Source organism: Octopus sinensis, linkage group LG1, assembly GCF_006345805.1.
Source record: "Octopus sinensis linkage group LG1, ASM634580v1, whole genome shotgun sequence".
Lineage (NCBI taxonomy): Eukaryota > Metazoa > Mollusca > Cephalopoda > Octopoda > Octopodidae > Octopus > Octopus sinensis.
This window is the reverse complement of record NC_042997.1, coordinates 143,077,514-143,100,508: the sequence shown is the minus strand read 5'-3', so window position 1 is coordinate 143,100,508 and position 22,995 is coordinate 143,077,514. Positions and strand designations below refer to the sequence as shown.

At 37.9% G+C, this 22,995-nt stretch overlaps 1 protein-coding gene across 3 annotated transcripts in view; it reads right to left on the bottom strand.

Moving 5' to 3' along the window:
• Positions 1-22,995, bottom strand: part of LOC115211685 (SUN domain-containing ossification factor) — a 107,458-nt gene that overhangs the window by 11,963 nt on the left and 72,500 nt on the right. For 2 of the 3 annotated variants that reach the window (XM_036505519.1, XM_036505512.1), the window contains exons 5-15: positions 19,674-19,826; positions 16,943-17,172; positions 16,642-16,816; positions 11,882-11,989; positions 9,240-9,401; positions 6,998-7,059; positions 6,330-6,380; positions 5,523-5,681; positions 4,195-4,279; positions 2,917-3,013; positions 1,181-2,448 (exon numbers count right to left, since the gene is read on the bottom strand). In XM_036505519.1, coding sequence (XP_036361412.1) covers positions 1,181-2,448; positions 2,917-3,013; positions 4,195-4,279; positions 5,523-5,681; positions 6,330-6,380; positions 6,998-7,059; positions 9,240-9,401; positions 11,882-11,989; positions 16,642-16,816; positions 16,943-17,172; positions 19,674-19,826 — 2,550 coding nt within the window. Of the gene's footprint in view, positions 1-1,180; positions 2,449-2,915; positions 3,014-4,194; positions 4,280-5,522; positions 5,682-6,329; positions 6,381-6,997; positions 7,060-9,239; positions 9,402-11,881; positions 11,990-16,641; positions 16,817-16,942; positions 17,173-19,673; positions 19,827-22,995 lie in introns of all 3 variants that reach the window. The other variant, XM_029780334.2, reaches the window with a different exon arrangement.

Genomic DNA, 22,995 nt, shown 5'->3' with positions numbered 1-22,995 from the left:
GAAACAAGTCTAAGATTTACAGAATATGTAAAGTCAGCCTTTTATGCCTTAGAATGACAAAATAAAAAATGGCAATCTTTGGTATTTCCTGCAATTTCATTAATCTCTTACAAATTCACTTTTTGACCACCAGTATTCATAAATTACTAAGGTGGCGAGCTGGCAGAAATGTTAGCAGGCCAGGCAAAATGCTTAGTGATATCTCGTTTGTCTTTTGTTCTGAGTTCAAATTCCACTGAGGTTGGCTTTGGTTTTCCTCCTTTTGGGGGTCGATAAATCAAGTACTAGTTGTGTACTGGAGTCGATGTAATCAACTTAATCCCTTTGTCTGTCCTTGTTTGTCCCCTCTGTTTAGCCCCACCATGGGTAATAAAGAAATAAATATTCATAAATTACCTCAGACAATTCATTAACAAACTAATGAAGAAGCCTCTATGTGGTTGCTTGGCCTGCTAGAAATACCTAGGTCTATCATGACTGAGGACTCATAAGGCCAAAGGTTAATATGGTTTCCATAGCATATCAGTGATTGATATTACAATGCTTTTCCCACTGATCGGGACATCAGTCCATCTCAGCATTATCTTCCCAGCTATTGCTGGAACTCATTAACAGCTGAGTGAACTGGGGCAATGTGAAATGGTAGAACACCTATCATATTTACAGAAGGCATGGGTTGCATTTCATGGCTAGACTGACTTTTTCTATCCAAGGGGTTTTTTAAACCAATATTTGCACTCTTATTTATAGCTTTATTTGCTTTGAGATCTATCGTTTGAAAAAAGAATTATTTCATGTTCTCTTGAAATTTCTAAATTCTTTTGTTGCAAAATGAAATATTTTGCTCAAGAACACAATACACTACCTAGCCCTGGAATTGAAACCCTAATCTTACAATTATGAGTGCAATACACTAACAACTAGGTCCTGCACCTTTGACTGCTAGAAACAGCAACCAAAGTTCTGGTTCAAACTATACCTTTTTGTCTTAAAAATCTATGATAGATATAACAGACCATAGTACATGTCTGAAAATAAAATAAAGACAAGATGGTTATGGTTGGAATGTCTTTGATCACATACACCTATTCAAATGGGGGCTGACTTGTGCCTAAACAGCAACAACAAGAAATGAATTCAGATTGAAGAAATGAAAACCTTATGGTTAATAACAACTTACCTACTACTGAGGGAGACATTAAGTTCCAGTGCTTTGATGCGGTTATTCAGCCTCATTATAGCGGATTCTCTTTTTCCAGCTGGTGGCAGACCAACACGAACTAATGTGTATAAAGGCCGACCTTTACTATCTACCTTAGGGTCAGTGATATTCACAGCCTTCACCACTTTGTCTTCGGGTGTCATTGATGAAATAGATATGGATGAAGACTCTGGGACTACGGCTTTGGAACGAGAGTCAGAGACTCTTGTGGGTACAATATTTGCCCCAGTTGGCTCCATTTCCTCCCCACTTTTAGGAAGGCTTGCAGTGGTGATGATGTTACTCTCAGTTTCCTTCAATTTAGCTTTGTCGTCAGACTTGATACCCAGTGTTACATCTTGTTTATCTAATAAGGAGGCAGTAGATGCTGATTTTGAAAATAAAAGATCGGAAGGGGACAAATGGGAATCGTAATGCTCGGATGTGACCCCATTTAGCTCAACTTGTTTTACAGATGTGGAACTTGGTTCGATATAAAGTGTAGTGGCTGGAGTCCGGAAATCAACAGGTACTCCACCTGAAGATGCCATTTTGGATGAAGCTGTCTTTGGCTCCGTAGAAGGTATATCACTGACAAAACTGGTTTCATTCACCTCCTCCTTTGGTAAACTTGAGACAGATTCAGACTCAGAATGTTCATCCTTTGAAATTACTTGTGCTACAACAGAACTCTGTGAAGATTTCTGATCTGTTAGTTTAGTTTTTTCATTTTTTAAAGCTGTGTGCACTTCAGAGCTAGGATAGAGACTTGCTGTTGGTTCTGAAACTGTTAAATTTGCAGGTTTGGTTGAATGTGACGAACTTGTTTCAGTTTCTAGTGTAACAATGTCTTGGTCAGATTTACGATCTGCTGAATGCAAAATACTTTGAGTGAGTAAATCAGTGTCAGACGTATGAGCTGCAGACGGCTCCTCAACAATTTTACTTACAAGAGGAACCTTCCACGAAATGGAATCTTTTTTGGATGATGTAGCAATGGCAGATACTCTCTTCAAAAACTGACATTTTAAAGACCGAGAGCTAGAATACTTGGTACTAGTTTTTTTCAAAGGGCATGTAAGACAGCAAGTGATGTAACTGCTTAAAACAGCAGGATGGTGTTGCTCTTCACTTTCAATAAGCTTTACCATTGGTTCATTTGAAGCTGTGTCCGATATTGGAACCTGTTCATCATCATTTAATATAGTAACTAACTTTTCACTGGGAGACTGGACAGAGCTTTCTGGAAAGACAAAAAATAAAAAGATAAAAAGATTTGTAAGTCAGAAATTCAAATAGCATGCATGGCTGTGTGGCTGAAAAGCTTACTTTGCAACCATGTGGTATCAGGTTCAATCCTATTGGCAGCAACTTGGGCATCTTCTGCTATAGCTCCAGGCTGACCAATGTCTTGTGAGTGAATCTGGTAGATGGAAACTGTGTGGAAGCCCATCACAAGTGTGTGTGTATCAGTGTGGTTGTCCTCCTGTCACTGCTTGACACCTGGTGTTGATTTATGTCCCCATAACTTGGCAGTTTTGCAAAAGAGATCAATAGAATAAGTCTCAGACCTTAAAAAAAATTCTGGGCTTGATTTGTTCCAACATGGCCATAGTCCAATGACTTGAAACAAGCAAAAGATAATAGGTAAAATGAGAAAAAAAAATTTCCAAACGTCTCAATTGTTACAAGGAAAATTAGAAATAATTCTTACCTGGTATTTGACTGACAGAACCTTCAGGCACCGAAGGCTGTATCTGTTCACTTGCTGAAGAAGGCTCAATTGCTTTGGTTGTTGTACTAGCGTTAACCCTGCAAAATATAAAACAGTATGAATAATATTTTCTCATGTGAATTGGGAGTGAATTACATTAATTTATACTGCAATATGTTCAGAAAAACTGAAATCACAAATTGATTTTAATTTGTAATTTTAGAATTTAAACAAAATTACTCACAGGCAGTCTCATTTATGATATCTTAATTTTGATTACAAAGTTCAATGTTGCTAAGGCAGTCAGCTGGCAGAACCATTACAAACGTCAGAAAAATTGCTTAGTGGTGTCTCTTCTAGCTCTTTTATGTTCTGAGTTCAAATGCTGCTGAGGTCAACTTTGCTTTCCATCTCATTCAGGGTCAATAAAACTAAGTACCAGTCAAGTACTGTGGTTGATGTAATCAACTTGCCCCCATCCCCTCAAGTAAACTTGCTGGTTTTGAATCCTGAAACACACCTGCATCCCATTCAGAAGGAATGTTGTTATCTTGGTCACTTAGATATCATAAAAACAGGGTAACCAACCTTATGACTCCTAGGGTTCAAGAAAAATAATAATAATGATAAAAGAACTATAATATAACACTTTGTAAATTAATTATATGGTCACTAAATCAATGGTTTATTGCCTTCCTTTCTCACTTGATATCACAAATAAAGGCAAGATATACAGGGAATAGAAGCAATAAAGAACTTCGCTAGATTCATTACTAAATAGTCGGTAAAAATTAGGAATCAGTTTTAAAATGTGTTTAGTATTGTATTTTATGGAGCAGGCATGGCTGTGTGGTTAAGAAGTTTTTTTCATCACAACCACTTGGTTTCAAGTTCAGTCTCATCTTGGGCAAGTGTTTTCTACTATAGTTTCAGACTGGCTAATACCTTGTTAGTAAATTTGGTAGATGGAAACTTGTATATAAATGTGTGTGTGTGTGTCTTTGTGTTTGTTCCCACCCCACCGCCACCACTGGACAACTGGCATCGGATTGTTTATACCACCATTACTTAGCAGTTTAATGAAAGAGATCGATAGAATAAGTACCAAACTTAAAAAATAAGTACTGGGGTCAATTTGATCGACTGAACCCTTCAAGACAGTGCCCCAGCATGGCTGCAGTCTATGACTGAAACAAGTAAAAGATAAAAAGTATTTTTAAAAATTGCAAAAATCAAATTCAAAGGAAATAAGAAATTGGTGACTTATCAAAGTACTGACCTTACTTGCGGTACACACGGCAGCTCTGTGCTATTGGTGGAGGTGGTGTTGGTGGCGTTCTTTAGAGTACCGTTTAAACAATTTTCTGTAAATAAATAAGATACTTTGCCTGAATGAAACTGCTTCAAATGACAAAAATATAGTTGATTCTCCTAACCAATAATTCCTTTTATTTTCATGTAGTTGTCGAAAAGAAAATGCTATGACTTCTACAATACCAGGACAAGACAGAACATTCACTGTCAACAGTACAGTTCAGTTGAATGCTTTTGCTTTCCCCCCCACTCTCTTTCAATCCAGCCATATCAGACCCAAATATTCTACTTGTTTCATGTTCAAACTTGCCAGATCTAGCCTATCAAGCATACCCTACAATGTCATTGTAAAAATAAACAATCACATCATTGAAATCTCCAAGCTACAAGATAATGCATGGTTAATTCAAAACAATGTGAATAAAAAAAGCATTTCATTTGACAGAAAAATCTGATTGCTAAAGGGTTAAAGAACATTTTTTATGGCCCCGTCAGTGGAGGAAGGGCAGTATATGAGATCATATAAAGGGGTTTTCAAGAGTGGTAGGAGAGAAGGGAAAGAAACCATGACTCATGGATTGCTGTGATAAGTAGCAACACATTGAGATGTACTCAGAATCAATGACTTGGTCTCAAAGCTTGGAACAGGGCGGGTTCAGCTGAAGTAATCAAGGAGTACAGAGAAGAAGCAAGTGTGGAGAGGACAGAACAGTAGTTGACTTAAATTGAAAGACTACTAGAGTACACAACTGAAAATTACGATAGCTCAATATTTCAGTAAATATATATGAAGGGGGTGCTGAAAAGTTCCTGGCTTTAAGGGTGTTGTGAAATTCCTGTTGGAGGCCCAACCTACCGAGTTTTTTTACAGGGCTTCCTTAAAGCCAGGAACTTTTCAGCACCCCATCGTGTGTGTGTGTGTGTGTGTGTGTGCGTGTATGTGTGTGTGTGTATGAGGGAGTGGTGAAAAGTTCCTGGCTTTAAGGGTATTGTGAAAGGCTTGGTTGGAGGCCTAACCTTCCAAGTTCTTTTACAGGGCTTAGAAAAACTGGAGGACTGCTGCAATAAGTGTGTGGATCTGAGAGGGGAATATGTTGAAATAAGATACTAATCAACTGATCCGCCTGTATTTTCTTTTACCCAAAGCCAAGAACTTTTCAGCACCCCTTTGAAAGGGAAAAGAAATTCCACTCTGATACAAAACAATGAACAAAGTAGGTTTGTGATTTAGAACGCCAGTAAGATGGAAGAAAGCTTCTGACATGGAATAAATGTGACAAAGGAATTAATTACCTTGACATGGAATAGTAGCATTAGGAGTCTTGATCTTCTGAGACGTTGCATTGGATTTACTTTCTTCAGGATGACCAGCCTGACTGCCATCTTCATTCTCTTTATTTGCCTGTTCATTACCGGTTGTCAGTACATGCTTCACCAACCTTAAAACTGTGTCTGGAGACAGACAAAAGAAAAGACAGTGTGAGCATGTGTTGAGAAGGGATGAAGAGCATGTTCTGAGAAGGGTGATTGTGTTTGAACTAAATAGAGCATGAAAGTGAGGTAGACTGAGGAAAAGGTGGAGGAGATTGGGAGGGTTGGTTTGATAAAGGACGCCCAAAACTGAGCAAAGTGGCTATGGCATTGAGGTAGATCCAGCCACCCTCGTTAACGGGGACAAAACAGTGGATGATGATGATGAAATCTGGAAATTTGGCATCCTATTATAACACACACATACACACAGAGTTATTAAATATAAGTTAAATACTCTGGAAGTGGAAGCCAGAAATGGAAGAAATCAAGTATGCATACGCATTTATGTATTTGACAATTAATCTGTACGAACATGCAAACATGTCTATGCATTTTAAATCTTTTGATTATTTATTAGAATGAATAGGAGAAGAAATTTCCATTGCTCAACCTAGCACAGCAGATTATCAAGGGGGGAGAGAAAGAGAGAGAGAGAGAGAGAGAGAGAGAGAGAGAGAGAGAGGAAATGGAAAGGGTGGAGAGAGAGAGAGAGAGAGAGAGAGAGAGAGAGAGAGAGAGAGAGAGAGAGAAATGAATGAATGAATGAATGAGGTAAAGTATCCACACCTTTAGCACTAGCAAATAAATTTACTGGAGGTTCATCTTGTACATCATCATCTGAAATATAAAAGGTGAATTAGAATCCATTAACAAAAGAACAAGTTCAATATATTGCAACATGATAACATTTTTGTAAATGCAAACAACTGGGTTCATCTCATATACATACACATAAATGTGCACACACACACACATACATGCACACACACACACACACACACACACACACAATTGTTTTGACATAATCATTTCTATTGACTTTTTATCTAAACATTTCACTGAGTGGATTGGAAATTCAATAGAGTTTTTAGTGAATGTAATAAATATATTTATAGCTACAGAAAAACTCGTATTGCTTCTTTTATTTAACTATCAAAATCCAAATATATTTACAACAGAATCTGCCAAGCTCAAAGGACCATCCTTTCCTCTTGACTAAAACAAATTTTAAAAGAAATACTGTAAATGGTAAATAGGATGCACTTTTTTTCAAAAATTATGTGGCAAAAATTACCCCAGGTCCTATATGTGAAGTTAGACTTATATTACAAGCTTTGGTGCATCAAAACTTATTTCCTGAATATATACTACAGAAATTGGGGTGCAGCTAATATGCCTGTGCACTGTTTATGCCAATCAAATACAGTAAATAAAAATATTTTAATTAGCTTTACCGAGATCGTCGTGCTGGTTAACATCACTTTCCATATCTTCTTCAATAGTGAAACCAAAAACCCTGAAAAATACCATAAATGAAAAATAAAATGAAAAAGGAATGTTAAACAATAAATCATCATCATCATTTAACGTCCCCTTTTCCACACTTGCATGGGGTAAGTTTTCTGTGGCCCTTCTTGTTGCCAACCTTCACGTTTCCAAGCAAAGCAATATTTCCCCATAGTCGGACGTGTTTTTCACAGAAGATTGGAAACAAACCACCTCGCTTGTATGACAATGATGCTCATTTACATCTATCACATGATTTCTAGGCAAGAGCGAGCGAGCACGCACACAAAATGGGCTTCTTTTAGTTTCTGTCTACTAAATACATTCACAAGACTTTGGTTAGGTCTAGAGTATAAACCACTTATTCAAGGTACCACACAGTGAGACTGAACCTAAGACGAAGAAGAGTGTGAAGCAAGTTTCTCAAACACACAGCATTTAAGTTCACCTATTTAATGTTTGAAAATTGGAACGTTCAGTAGTAAAAAAACAATTTGTACACATTAATGCTGTACAAGATAATTTAAGCAACAAAAGCAGTTATACTTTGTAATGGCACATAAAAACTTGTATACACCAATGCCTTTTTAAATTGTGTCATAAACATTTAATTGCCAACATCTTAAAAAAACAACAAAAAAAAAACAAAGGTTCCCATTAATTCTTATTGTTCAAATGAACATAAACAGTATTTATAGAAAGAGTCACCAATTTAACAGCTCTCAGTAAAATTAGCCAGATTAATCAAGGAGTCATATATATAACTGGTGTTTGTAAGGAAATCAGGTAAAATTTAATGTCTACGTTAACTGTTTAGTCCCCAATCTCAATTATTCCCTGCTTTGCAGTCTTCATAGCCTCTCCTTCCTCCTGTAAGAAATACTAGTATAATCAAAGTTAGACTGTGGTACATTCATATTATTGACAGTCAATATTTTTACTAAAGGATTAGTAAATAAACTATTACACTTGCAAGACAGGTAGTGGGAGTTGGTTGGTGGACTTTTGGAATAGCTATCACTACCTCATGGAGAAGGAAAAGGGCAAGGAGTTGGAGGATTGTTTATTTACCAATCGTTTCATAAATAAATTTTTAAAACGTTGATGGTAATAAGAGGGTACTAGAATGCTTTTGTTCATAGATGTGCATGAAAATGGTTGAGATTGGAGACTAAACAGTTAACCTGGACATTAAATTTTACCTGATTTCCTTCCAAACACCAGTTATATGACTCCTTGATTGTATGACAGTCATACTCATTTACCACCATCACATGATGCCAAAACAATTCCTACATAGATGCTAATTTGAAGATAAAAGATCATTAGGATATGCAAGGTGCAAAAGCTTTTTAAGATATCATCATCACCATTTAACACCCAATTTCTATGCTGATATGGGTTGGATAGTTTGACAAGAACTAGAGAGCTGCACCAGGCACCAATTGTATATTTTGGCATGGTTTCTACAGTTGGATGTCCTTCCTTATGCCAACCACTTTAGTACTGTGTGCTTTCAACATGGCACCAGCACCAATGCTATTTCATAGTGCTAGCATGGGTGCTTGATATGTGGCACTGAGAAGTGATCCTGCATCATCATCATCATCATTTAACGTCTGGTTTCCATTCTGGCATGGGTTGGACAGTTTGACTGAGGTCTGGAAAACCAGCAGCTGCACCAGACTCCAATCTGATCTGGCAATGCTTCTACAGCTGGATGCCCTTCCTAATGCCAATCACTCTGAGAGTGTAGTGGGTGCTTTTTACGTACCACCTGCACAGGAGCTAGTCAGGCGGGCCTAGCATCAATTGTGTTCGGATAGTGCTTTTTACGTGCCACTGGCATGGGAGCCAGTCAGGGGGCACTGGCATCAACCACGTTCAGATGGTGCTTTTTATGTGCCACTGACATGGGAGCCAGTCAGGCAGACCTGGCATTGACCATGCTTGAATGGTGCTTTTCACGTGCCACCGGCACGGGAGTGTATGATACAAAGAGCATCCAGCCATAAAACACTAACCTCAAATAAGTCTTCATCCAACCCATGCTAGTAAGGAAAAACAGATGTTAAAACAAATGAATAAAGTTGATACAATCAACTGAAAACTCTTGAAGGCAGTGCCTGAGTATGGCCAATCCAATGAGTGAAACAAGTAAGAGAATCAAAGAATAAACTTAGAACTTACCGGAAAAGAGTGAGAGGACAAAAATGCTCCTCGCCATAGTGATCAAGTATGTCTACCTTGACAAATTTGGAATAATTTTCCTCTGTTATTTGATACTTATGAATTGTTCGTTCTTCAGTTGATTCAAATGTACCTAATAGCTGCCACTCTTTAATGGGGTATCTGAAAGTATAAAACAAAATAAATTCGATATCAGTTTACGTTTCAACATTAACTAAGTTGCATTATTAGAAAACAGTGTTCTAGTTTAAAATAAAGCAATCACAGTGTAAATAATTATTTTGTTTGTTTTTTATAGTTTTTATTTTTTTGCCTATTTTAACATGGAACTACTTGGTGCTGGTTCTAAATCTGAATATTTACAAGAATATTTGGTAAAATAAAAGAGTTTCGTAGTGGAAAACCTTTATTAACAAATATCACAACATAAAGCTGAGTAACCAAGACAGATAAAATTACATACTTGGCTGAAGAAGACAACCTAATTTCAAAGGAAAGATTTGAACACCTGACTAACAGTTTTGCTTATTACTTAATTTGAGAAATACAAGTAGTACCCATTCTCTCTAAGTTTCATAATATTGATTTCAAATTTTGGCACAAGGCCAGCGAGTTCAGGAGAGGGGATAGTTTGATTACATCAACCTCAGTACTCAACTGGTACTTATTTTATTGATCCTGAAAGGATGAAGGGCAAAGTTGAATTTGAGCTCAGAATGTAAAGAGAAACAAAATGCCACTAAACATTTTTCCTGGAGTTGCTAATGATTCTGCCAAGTCGCTGCTTTTAAGCTTTGAATATTGATATATATATGTATGTGTGCATGTGTGCTTTGTGTGTCTTTGAACCAGCCAATGGTTGTAAATGAGCATAACTGTCTTACAAATAAGGTTGTTCATTTTCAATCTTCCCTGAAAACATGTCCAGCCATGAGGAAATATTTACTTTACTTGGAAACAAGTTGACAACAGGAAATGGCATTTGGTCACTATAGCAGTATTTTCTATACATAATTAAATCACTAAAGTGGAATCTGACAATAGCTAATGACCAGAAGCAGCTGCTGTTTGTTGTTACTGTTAGTTAGCCATAAGTCAGCCCTGATTAAATAGGCCTATCACTGTAATGCATTCCAGCCATGACCATTCTACATTGGGGGCTATTTATATCTAGGACTACATCATCTAGCCTGTCCTATGTTTTTTTAGAGGGTTCTTTTCAAAACAGTAGGAAGTAATTTGAAGGAGATTTGATTGCTGCTCTTGGTTGATAACATTTATCATAGCCAGAAATACTCTAAGGAGGTGCTCAAATCTAGGTATTTCAGACTTAAAGATTCTACACCCATCCAAATCACCAAGGTGAGGGAGCCTCTATGTGGTCATTCAACTAACTAAGAATAACAACAAAATCTCCTTCAAATCGCAACCTACACATTATCATCCTCATTTACTGCCCATTGTCCATGCTGGCATGGGTTGGAAGGTTTGACCAGACTGGCACGCTGGAAGGCTGCACCGAACTCCAGGTTGACATGGTATGGTTTTCTATGGCTGGATGCCCTTCCTTACACCAACCACTTTATATGCCACCAGCACAGGTGCCGTTTGCAGAAAAAAAAAAGACATATGAGATCATGTAGTTCTAGCTAAACCATGGCTGAATAAAATGCAAGATGATCAGAGCTAGGATGTTTTTAATCAAAGATTTACTGGTTCAGGACTGACCTGAGACTAAACAACAACAAAGAATTGGTCATTCAATAAACAACCGAAAGAGGAACTTCAGATTTCATCCACTATGTAGGTATGAATGTTAAAGTCTTCCTCTTAAATAAAGAAACATTCTTACAGAACCACAAATTCTGCAAGATGTTTATAATAAAATTAGAAACAAATGTAAAAATGAACTTGAGAAGTACACCCAACATTACCAGCATCATTAAAGGCTTCAAAACTAAAGTAGTGGGCACATAGAAAGGAAAAAAGTACTTGAAATGCCGCTGTTGAAATATGGTACATACAGAAACCCCTTTGTTTAGAACAGAAGTTATAATTTCCTGAACTTCTCCAATCCCTTTATACCCACATACAGACCAACAGGAAATATATTTACTATTATAATTATTGTTGATCTTCAACAGTGGCACAATATTTAATTTTGAGGAGGGGATATTATAGACAATTAGATCAATCCCAATATTTGATTGATATCCTATGAGATAAAAGGCAAAGCAATGTTGACTGTAGTGAGGTTTGAATTCAGAAATTAAAGAGCTGTAATGAAATACCAAAATGCATTCTAACCAATACTTTTAAGGATTCTGCCAACCTCCTCCTACTACTCGTTGTCATCGTCAACATTTAATGTTTGCTTTCCATGCTGGCATGGATTGGACGGCTTGACAGGGGTCACACCAGGTTCCATAATCTGTTTTGGCTAGGTTTTTACAGCTGGATACCCTTCCAACCATTTTACAGAGTGTAGTGGGTGCTTTTTTTAAATGGCACCAATACGAGCGAGTGAGTGAGTGAGTGAGTGAGCGAGCGAGCGAGAGAGAGAGTGTGTGTGTGTGTGTGTTTGTGTGCGTGCGCATTGTTCCAAAATGATGCCATATTGATAACCAAGCTCGAATACCTACCTATCACTAACTGAGATTCGGAAGGTCTTTGGACGGGATGAAAACAATTCTAGACTGGCTGTTTCAATATTCTTTATTTGTATGGATTCACATAGCTCAACAATGAACCTGGAAAGACAAGAAAACAACAAAATACATTACTGTTACTATTAAATATCATCACAATTTTTAAATGTCAAATCCCTCTCAGTTCCCTCATGCTCTTCCATTTTAAGAGCATTAACATTATCACCTGTATTGGCTGAACTATTGGATGTTGTTGCACATCACTTATTACAATAGGCTTCCAGTTCTTTTTTGATTGCACACTTCTTTTCCATCTGGGCCCCGAATAGTTTAACTAAATTACCTTCTCATTATTGTCGAGGCCATCAATATGGCCTTTTCTGGTATCTTGGATACCACTCAGCAGCTGTATAGGTCTTCCTGTTGTCTATGAACCTTACAAGCTTTTGCTTTCAGTATTCTGCAATCCTGTCGTTCACTATGCTCCATTCTCCAATGACCTCATTTCGGATAAGCTCTTGCAATGATATTCCAAGCCAAATGATGTTCTTCCCATTTTGTAGTAGCCCACACCTTACTTGCAAATAACAATACAGAATGGAGCCACCAAAGTGACAGGTACATAATGTCTTGTCTAGCTTTGCTTTAATTACAACTTATATCAAAGTAAATACCAGTCATCCTACTCACATTCCAGCACTCATGTCTTGGTGCCATGTACCCCATTATACATCTAACAAATCATACCCAACCTATTTCACTCTAGCTTTTGTAGATATGCATTAAAATGTTCCTATTTCATTACCATGTATCATCACACATGCTTCATACACTTTACTCTCTGTAGTGTGAGAGAAACCCTTTGTTGTTCACAGAAAAATAACGAGCTTCCTGAACATCATTTGGCCCTTTCAAATAAATCATTCTTTCTAATATTAATACAAAGCTAGCAATTTTGAAGGGAAGGGGAAACCCAATTACTTGACTGGTACTTTATTTCATTGACCCTGGAAGGCAGGATTTGAACTTTCAAATGTAACAAGCCAGAAGAACTGCTGTTATTTTGTCCAATGACACACTAAGGATTCAACTAGTTGGCCACCTTATTTAAAAAAAAAAAGACAAAAAAATAACAACAACAAACAAACAAACAAACAGTGTATTGAATAAGATAGAAAGTTGAGTAAGTTAATAAAGTGTCAGTTTTCTGGTTGAAATGAGAACTTACATCCTGACACTGGTACTGGGTAGTATTTTAAGTAAAAAACATAATACTCAATGGCCCATCCTATCTAAATTTAGATAAGTACAATGAGGAAGTACACTTTATTATTGTAAAGCAGAAGGATTGTATATTTGACAAGCGTTTTGTTGTTAATCTTCCATTAAAATTTTGAGAAAGCAATTGTAGATCATATGGTCTCAGTTGCCACAAATATGGATATTATCTCAATGTTAGTCAAAAGAGTTCATCCTTTAATGTGTGTCATCATCATTTTAATGTCCACTTTTCTATGCTTGCATGAGTTGGACAGAATTTGTTGAGATGGATTTTCTGCAACTGGATACACTTCCTGTTGCTAACCTGCATCTGTTTCCAAGTAAGGTAATATTTCCTCATAATCAGACATGCTTTCATGGAAGGTTAGAAATGGAGGACACCCACTTGCATGGTGATGACACTTGTTTACAACTTCACAGAATGTAAAACACACACATACAAACAAAAGGCTTCTTACAGTTTCCATTTAACAGATCCACTCACAGGACTATAATGCAAATTACTTAGGACTGAATCTAGAACCAGCTTCTTACCAAAAAGCCATGTCTGCACCTAAAGGAAAATTCAACCAGTTGGCTGTCATACATTTAGAATAATAATAATAATAACAGCAAGAGCACTCAGAGAGCGCAAACCTCTGCCAAAGCAATACCAACGTCCTCTCAACGATTAGTTGGAAATGATTTTTAAAATGAGAATATCTCGTAACACTTCAGGTAAAGTAAAGTAACAAATAATCCAGAATCCTTGTCCGGTACTGGATCGACCCCAAAATCTAATCAGTTCATGCCAGTCACAAGGACAAACATCCCTGAAAGTTTCATCTGAATCCATCCAGTGGTTCTTGATCTATATTGTCCAAGCAAACAAACAAACATGACTGAAAACAATACCTTTGCCTTAGTGAAGGCAGAAGTAATAATAACCTTAGATGTCTGAACTTTACATACACTTATCTATTACAGCATAGAACAAGTCTTTTCCTTGAGTCTAACCATATTGTGATCAACTTGCCAATTCATTTTTTTTTTTTTTATTTACTGAAGATCAGTTTTAATAGAAACAGTTTAACTTGTAATGGTGCAGTAGCTAATCAAGGTATGATGAAACTAAATATTGAAAGAAATATAATTCAAAGCTGTATTGTTTGACATTCACATTGCCCCACTATTTAGATACTTAACTTTGTTTCACTCACTCACAGACAAATTATACTGGAGATCAAATATTCCAATACAGCTGCTGCTATTACATGTATGTCGGACACAGCAGGCAATTTCAAATGACTGAACTAACATTATAAAACATTATAAAAATACTATAAAAATTTCTAAATTATGTTTTTAGACTACTTCCAGCAGCTGACTAATCAAGTCAGCATGGTGACATTGCTTCATTTGCTATGCTAGACAGTTAATATCAGTCCTTTAGCATTCACATTGTTCTATCAAAAGTAATGCTTATTTATTCAAATCGTTTTGAATTATTCATGCAATTATCTTTTAGCTTTGTGATTTTGATGAAGTAACTTAATTTTTAGAATGATATTGTAAGGTGGCAAGCTGGCAGAAACATTAACGTGACGGGCGAAATGCTTAGCGGTATTTCGTCTGCTGTTACGTTCTGAGTTCAAATTCCGCCAAGGTCGACTTTGCCTTTCATCCTTTCGGGGTCGATAAATTAAGTACCAGTTACACACTGGGGTCGATGTAATCGACAATCTGTTTGTCCCTCTGTGTTTAGCCCCTTGTGGGTAGTAAAGAAATAGATATTGTAGGGTCGGTGTGAAAGAACTGATCAGAATAGAATATATTGGCTGGATATGGCCAATTTAAATGCTAAAGGGTTAATATAGGTTATAAGCTGCTTAGTGCAATATGGTACTAGGGAGACTCAAAATGGTGTTGTAGAGACAGGCTTAAATATTACAAGAAAATTCAATTGGGACTGGTATGAAACTGGAAAATTCATCATCATTTAAAGTCTATGTTCTGTGCTGGCATGGATTAGATGGGTCGACAGGAGCTGATGGGTTGACAGGATCTGAAGGGCCGACAAGATCTGATGGGTCAGGCCAAGGAGAGTATCATGCTCCAATGTTTGCTTTGGTATGGTTTCGGTGGCTGGATGCCCTTCCTAACATCAACTACTTTACAGAAAGTTCTGGATGCTTTTCATGTAGCAATAGCTCCTTGTTAAAGATAAATGCTCTTATAAGATAGATTTTTCCAGTGAGCATAAGATGTTGAAATATTGAGAGAGAAACTAATACAAGTTGAACTTCACTAATCTGGCAAGCTTGGGACAAGACAGGGGCCAGAGTTGCAGATTTTCAAAATCAGTAAACCTTAATATAAAAAATGGCAAAACTATGCATGGCTCACTTTGGGTTTTGGGTTCAGTCTCACTGCACAGCACCTTGGAGAAATGTCTTCTACAACCCCAGCCAACCAAAGCCTTGAGAGTGAATTTATCAGATGGAAACTGTGTAGAAGCCCTTAATAAACACACACACACACACAAATATATGTCTATGTGTGTGCGCCTTCATGTCTGTTTGCCTTCCTCCCCTGCTTGACAATCAGTGTTGGTTTGTCCCTGTAACTTAGCAGTTCAGCAGAAGAGAATACAGAATAAGTATCAGACTTTAAATCAACATAAGTACTGGAGTTGATTCAATAACTAAAAACCTTCAACACAGTGTCCCAGCATGGCCACAGTCCAATGACTGAAACAAGTAAAAGATATTGTGATATTGTACTGTATTATTCATACTGATACAAAGTTGCATCAGCATAAACCAAGTTCAGAGCAACTGGACTCCTTTATGATGAAAGTGCTAGTCTTGTGGCACAATTCTACTAAGCTACAACAGAAACAAAAGAGAACAGATTACTGTCTTAAACCATCAAAGCTGTTGGATTAGTGAATCCCAGAATTGTGAGGTAATTAGTCAGATGGAAAAACCTTGAAAAACTGATTTACAGTAAAGTTCTGATATGTGTGATTATAATTTCGTTATGGGAAGATATCCATTGAACCAGTTTATCATCATTTAGCATCTGCTTTCCATGCTGGTTTGGGTTAGACAGTTTGACTGGAACTGGTAAGCTGGAGAGCTGTACTAGGTTCCAGTCTGATTTGGCTTGGTTTCTATGGTTGGATGCCCTTCCTAATGTCAACCACTCCAAGAGTGTAGTGGGTGCCTTTTACATGTTACCGGCACCGGCCATGACTACAATTTCACTTGGCTTGATGAGTCTTCTCAAGCACAGCAAGCTGCAAAAGGTCTTGATCACATGTCATCTCTGGGAGACCCAACATTCAAAGATCATGCTTCACCACTTTGCCCCATCTCTTCCAGGGAGTTTAATATGAGGGAGAAAAAAAAGAGCTGAAATAACAAGGAGTACAGAAAAAGAAAGTTAAAATGCAAGCAAGTGAATGTTAAAATATTAAAATTTTCACATACCATTTCTTAGACTGACAGGGATTGATCATGTACTCATCAGGGTTACTATTCAGGATATATTTAATATTTTCAGCTTCAGGATTGGCAAGCACTACTTTAGCCCCACAGTCGGCAGATGCATAGTTGTTACGCATCTTCTGCTTCTGAGGCAAATTACTGCTGGTCTGTCCCTGATCTGCAATAACATAACAGAACCCAGTATGAAGTACTTGTCTATTACATTAATATAAACTCAAGCATGTCAAAATAAATAACAGTTCAAAGTTATAGCTAAATAGTGCATGACTATAATCACTCTTACCGTCCTGCTTATTTTTTTCTTCTGCAAGAACTTTTTTGGTCCATTCTGAATAGGATGGAAACTCTTCAGCTGTTTCTTCATCATTTGCTCCCTTTTCTAAACTATCCTTGTTCTCAATTTTATCAGTCTGAGTTGTTGTATCAGATATTACTGAAGCATCATCAAAAGATGGATCTTTTTCAGCAGTCTCTATAGAAATTTCTTCTACATTAGGGTGAAGTTCCTCATACCTGAAACATAACAAGCCTATTGTTAACATCTCTTTATTATATATTACACACAACTTTAAAAATAGGCTAAATTAAAACATGCAGTTGGTCTTCAGAAATATTAATTAATGAGAAATATAATGACTGGTGTTAAATCTGCTAAACTGAAGTCATAATAGATGGAAACTGTATGGAACCGCATATGTATTTCTGTCTCTCTTCATATAGTAACCATATGGGCAAAAAATAGTAACAGATGTTTATGTTTCCCATAAACAATGTAAAGGTAGGTAGCTAAGTGGTTAGGCTATTCAGCTCTCAATTATCCAGTCATGAGTTTGATTCAAAAGGACAGTTCTTTCCTTGAGCAAGACACTTTATTTCAAGTTGCTCCAGTCCACTCAGCTAGCAAAAATGAGTAGTACCTGTATTGTCTCATTCTGTGTCACGCTGAATCTCCCTGAGAGCTATGTTAAGGGTACATGTGTCTGTGGAGTGCTCAGCTACTTGCATGTGAGTTTAACAAACAAGACATTCCATTGATTAAACCAACTGGAAACCAACAGAGTGCCAATCAAACAATATCTGCAGGCCAGTGGAATAAAAACACCTTACTTAAAAAACAAATAAAGATCAACATCAGTAAGAGCATCTGCCCACAGAATACTGACTCAATAAGTTTTGTTCAACCCATGACAGCATGGGAAAACCATTGCAACCTTTCTCTCTTCTCCTCACCTAAACCCCCACAAGCCACTGTACTAAGTTTGCCTTTCATCTCATTAACTGATAATCAGTACCACTTCCAGTTCAAAGTCACATTAGTGAAGAGATAAGCTACAGCAATACAGTACCATCCAAAATAGCAAAATCCTTTCTATACCTGCTGGTACAAGAGTCTTGGACTGACTAATATACTGTTGATGGAATTTGGTAGATAAAGACTGTCCAGAAGCTTGATGTCATCATCATTATCATCTAATGTCCATTGTCCATGTTAGAATGGGTTAAATGTTTTGACCTGAGCTGGCAAGTAGGAGAGCTGCACCAGGCTCCAGTCTGATTTGGCATGGTTTCTACGGCTGGATGTCTTTCCTAACGCCAACCACTTTACAGAGTGTGTTGGGTGCTCTTACGTGACACCACACAAGTGCTTCTACATGGCACTTACATAAGTGCTTTTTACATGGCACCAGCACAGATTGTGTGTGTGTGTGTGTGCGTGTATCATCATCAGTATTTAAAGCTCATCTTCTATGTTGGTATGAGTGGGACGGTTCAACAGGATCTGAGTCAGAGGACTGCATCATATGCCAGTGTCTATTTTGGTATGGTTTCTGTAGCTAGATGCCTGGCGGAATTCTGCTTTAAGCATGCCCTCATAACTTTAATTTCTTGAAATTTTCAGAAAATTTTTGTGAATTTGTATTCTACATGAGAATTTCTCGCAACTATGAAAAAAATTTTTTTTAATAATTTCTGAAAAATTTTATTGAAAAATTTTTTGGTTAATTTTTCAAACTTTTTTAAAATCACAGTTTAAAATACAGGCAATCCAAATTTTTGGCTTAAATCCCAGCAATAAACTGTTAAATGTGTTTATGAGGAGAAAGATATTGAAAAACATTAACATGTCAGACTGACAAACAAATGAGGAAGGTATGAGGTGGTCTTGAGATGTCCAAAAAATGAGTTATGAGGGCTTATATCGGGGTACTTAAAGCAGAATTCCATCAGATGCCCTTCCTGATGCCAACCACTTTACAGAGTGTACTGGCTGCTTTTTTCATGGTTGCCTTATAATTTGCAAGACTTGTTAGAGGCTAAAAGTGGTGTCTACAAGCAAAAGAGGATAGAAGAGAGAGAGTGAAATGATTCTAGACAGGGTGAGGAGAGGGGATAAATACAATGAGAGGAACAGATTTATAGTTGTGAGAGGGTGGTAGTGAAAAGAGTAAGAGGGAATGTGTTATTGGGGATATAGAAGTCAGACGTTAGTGAGAAAGAAAGGGGCAGGGCAAACAGGTGATAAGCTGGCTGGTATAGGGTGTGTCTAGGGTTATCCTACATTATAAGGACAGGTATGAATGAACAATGTAGGAAAAAGAGAATGAGAAAGGTAGAAACAAAGAAGGTTGGTATGAAATCTGGAGTCATTGAAGGGGGGAAAAGACATGGGAGGGGTCACGTGGGCAGGCCTGAGGGGAGAGAACAGTGAGAGAAAAATGACGCACAGGATGGGAGAAAAGAAAGAGAACATAACAAATGAAGCCTCTTGAGAGTGGGGGAGGAAGAGAAGGAAAGACAGGGAGAGAGAGAGAGAGAGAGAGAGAGAGAGAGAGAGAGAGAGAGGATAGAGAAATAAGTTAAAATCAAAATTTCTATGTCCCATAACATTTAACAAGTTGTTTGATCATTAATGAAGGCTTCATTTGCATGTGCATGCATGTGACAAAGAGCAAGGTTGGTCCAGCACAATCAACCATTGCCGAGTAACAACAATAAAATAAATGTTGGCTTACCTTGCTTCTGTTTCTTCTGTTTGTTTTGTGCTGTCTGCTGTAGACTCTGGACTGCTCACTGTCATAGTTGATTCAGAAGAGGCTTGTTCAGTTGAAACTTTGGACGGTATTACCTCAACAACTACAGGAGGAATTTTTTCGGAATGTTCAGATCTAGACAATAAAAACAGAAATATTTTCTAAATATGACAAAATACCAACACAACCATATATCAACTTGAATTTTTTTTTAAATATTACAACTGCAACATCAGCATTTTACATTGGCCTTCAATGTCAGCATGAGTTGGAGGACCACGTTGTGTTCCAATCTCAGTTATGGAATGGTTTCTCGAACCAGCCCTTCCTAACACTAACCACTTTAGAGTGTTTTTTTTTCCCCCCATTTATTTTTTTTCTCAAACCCTAGAATTCGTAAGATCAGTGACCATGTTTCCATGGTGCATAAGTGACTGAGACCCATCACAATATTCCCCCAGAATGGAATGCTGGTCAGTTGCAGGGTATTAAGGCCAGCAATTTTGTGCAGCGGGGAAGCAAGTTGATTGCATCAGCTTTAGTACTTGACTGATACTTTGTTTTACCGACCCCGAAGGGATGGAAAGAAACTCTGGCAGAATTTGAACTCAGAATGCGAAAAACTGGAAGAAATACTGTTGAGCATTTTGTCTGACATTCTAACAATTCTTCCAGCTTGTGGAGGCACATAGCTTAGTGGTTAGAGTGTTAGACTCATGATAGTAAGATAGTGGTTTCAATTCCTGGACCAGGTGACATATTGTATTCTTGAGCAAAACACTTCATTTCACGTTGCTCCAGTTCACTCAGCTGGCAGAAATTAATAATCCTGCAACTGACCAGTAGCCCATCCAAGTGGGGAATTTATATATGCCATGGAAACCAGCCCTGTGTGAGAAAGAACTTTTCTTTTCTTTACTTCCAGCTAACTGCGTTTTACAGAATGCTTTTTTTTTTTTTTTTTTTGTGGTACCAGCACTAGTAGGGTTAGCTTACAGATTAAATTCGTGCCGGTGGCACATGAATATCGAACCAAATATCAATGGAAACAGTAGTTGTGATACCTGTGCCGGTGACACATAAAAAGCACCATCCGAACGTGGCCGTTGCCAGTGCAGCCTCCACTGGCTTCTGTGCCGGTGGCACATAAAAAGCACCATCCGAACGTGACCGATGCCAACCCCGCCTCGAATGGCTTCTGTGCTGGTGGCACATAAAAAGCACCATCCGAACGTGAGCGATGCCAGCACCGCCTTGACTGGCTTCTGTGCCGGTAGCACAAAAAAAAAAAAAAAAAAAGCACCAACTGATCGTGGCCGATGCCAGACCCCGCTGGCACGTAAAAAGCACCCACTACACTCGCGGAGTGGTTGGCGTTAGGAAGGGCATCCAGCTGTAGAAACACTGCCAGATCAGACTGGAGCCTGGGGCAGCCCCTGGCTCCCCAGACCCCGGTCGAACCGTCCAACCCGTGCTAGCGCGGAAAGCGGACGTTAAACGATGATGATGATGATGTAATGATGCTAACAAAATAAAATTGTCAAACCATAGCAAATGCTGAGTAACATATTGTTAAACAACAAAGGATAGTCCAGAAAATGAATGACCAACAAGAAAATTTACTATTTCCTGCAGTTATAAAACTAATTTCTTGTATCATTTAGCCATTATTTATGCTGTATCCAATATCAAGTACTATCATTATTAGTATTATCTAAATCAAAGAAATAGGATCTGAGATTCTAAATCAAGAACACACATCCTTTCTCGAGGCACTATATGTGCAGGGATATTTGATTGCCAAGCTTCAGTTACTATGTTCACGAATTAAACAGCAGATGTAAGTATTCCCCTGCTAATTCTCTAGAGTGAAACGGAGCAGTAACTGGGACTTTGACACACCATTCTCATATATCAAATGCAACATGAACCAATGATAGGGAGCTTCTATGTGGTAGCTTGATATGCTAGAAATAACAGCCAGCTATCCCTCACACCTTAGACAAAGATATGTTGGATAATGTGGTCCTGGGTTCTTAGCACATAGGTAAAAGATGGTATGGGATGGTCACAGCTGGACTGCTTTTGATCAAAAGTCAACTTGATCTGAGCTAACCCAGAGCTAAACAATGATAGGGAGCTTCCAGGTGGCAGCTTGATATGCTTGAAGTAGCAGCCTAATATCCCTCACACCTTAGACAAAGATATGTTGGATAATGTGGTCCTGGGTTCTTAGCACATAGGAAAATGATAGCATGGGATGGCCACAGCTGGATTGGCTTTGATCATAAGTCATCTTGATCTGAGCTAATCCAGAGCTAACCAACAACAAAGTGCAATATGTTACAATCGAGCAAGAAGCTTTATATTTATGTTGACTGACTTATGACCAATCAGAGATTGGACAGAACTGATGAAATATACTGGAAAATTCTATTTAAATAATCCAAACAGTTTTCATGGCTTTACTGCAACTCAAATATATCATATTGCATGCAATGACATCATCATCATCATCGTCGTTTAACGTCCGTTCTAAAACGACGATGATGATGATGATGTCATTGCATGCAATATGATATATTTGAGTTGCAGTAAAGCCATGAAAACTGTTTGGATTATTTTGTATTGAATTGCAGTGGGTGTCAAGTAATATTTTAATTTATTTTATATACATATGAGAAAATTACAGATGTGCAGAATAAATACATCTGCTTTACCATGTAGTCTGTTTTATCAGAAATATGGATCTGTTTCCCTCCCTCTCTCCACCCACCACCAGAGATATATTGCAGTGTATCCCATCATCAAAGAAGGTAACCCAACAACCTATCATACATCAGCAGAAATCTCATGCTTTTTGAGAATCTTGCTTAAAACTGTGAACTGGCAGGATTGTTAGAACATTGGATAGAACACCTCAAAATATTTGTTCCAACACTCTGCATTCCCAGTTTTGCCAAAGTCATCTCTGCCTTTCATCCTTTCAGAAGTGGGAGGGGGGACAAAAAAAAAGGCACCAATTCAGAGTGACATCATCACACCGTCCCCAACACAACCTCTTTGACACTGACTACACCAAACAGCTAGGGAGTTACTGTTGTTGTTGTTAAGCAACAAGACGGGTAAGGGTGATTAGGTGATAGTCTAGGGCTTAGGGGCGGGAGACCCCAGACCTTCGAAAAAAAAAAACTTTAGTTGTCTTGTTGTAGTTGAGGATTCTTCGTTGACACCCGACACCACTAGGAGGTGGCCCTCGAAGTTGCTGGAAATGGAGATCTCCAGGTTCAAATTCTTGAACAGC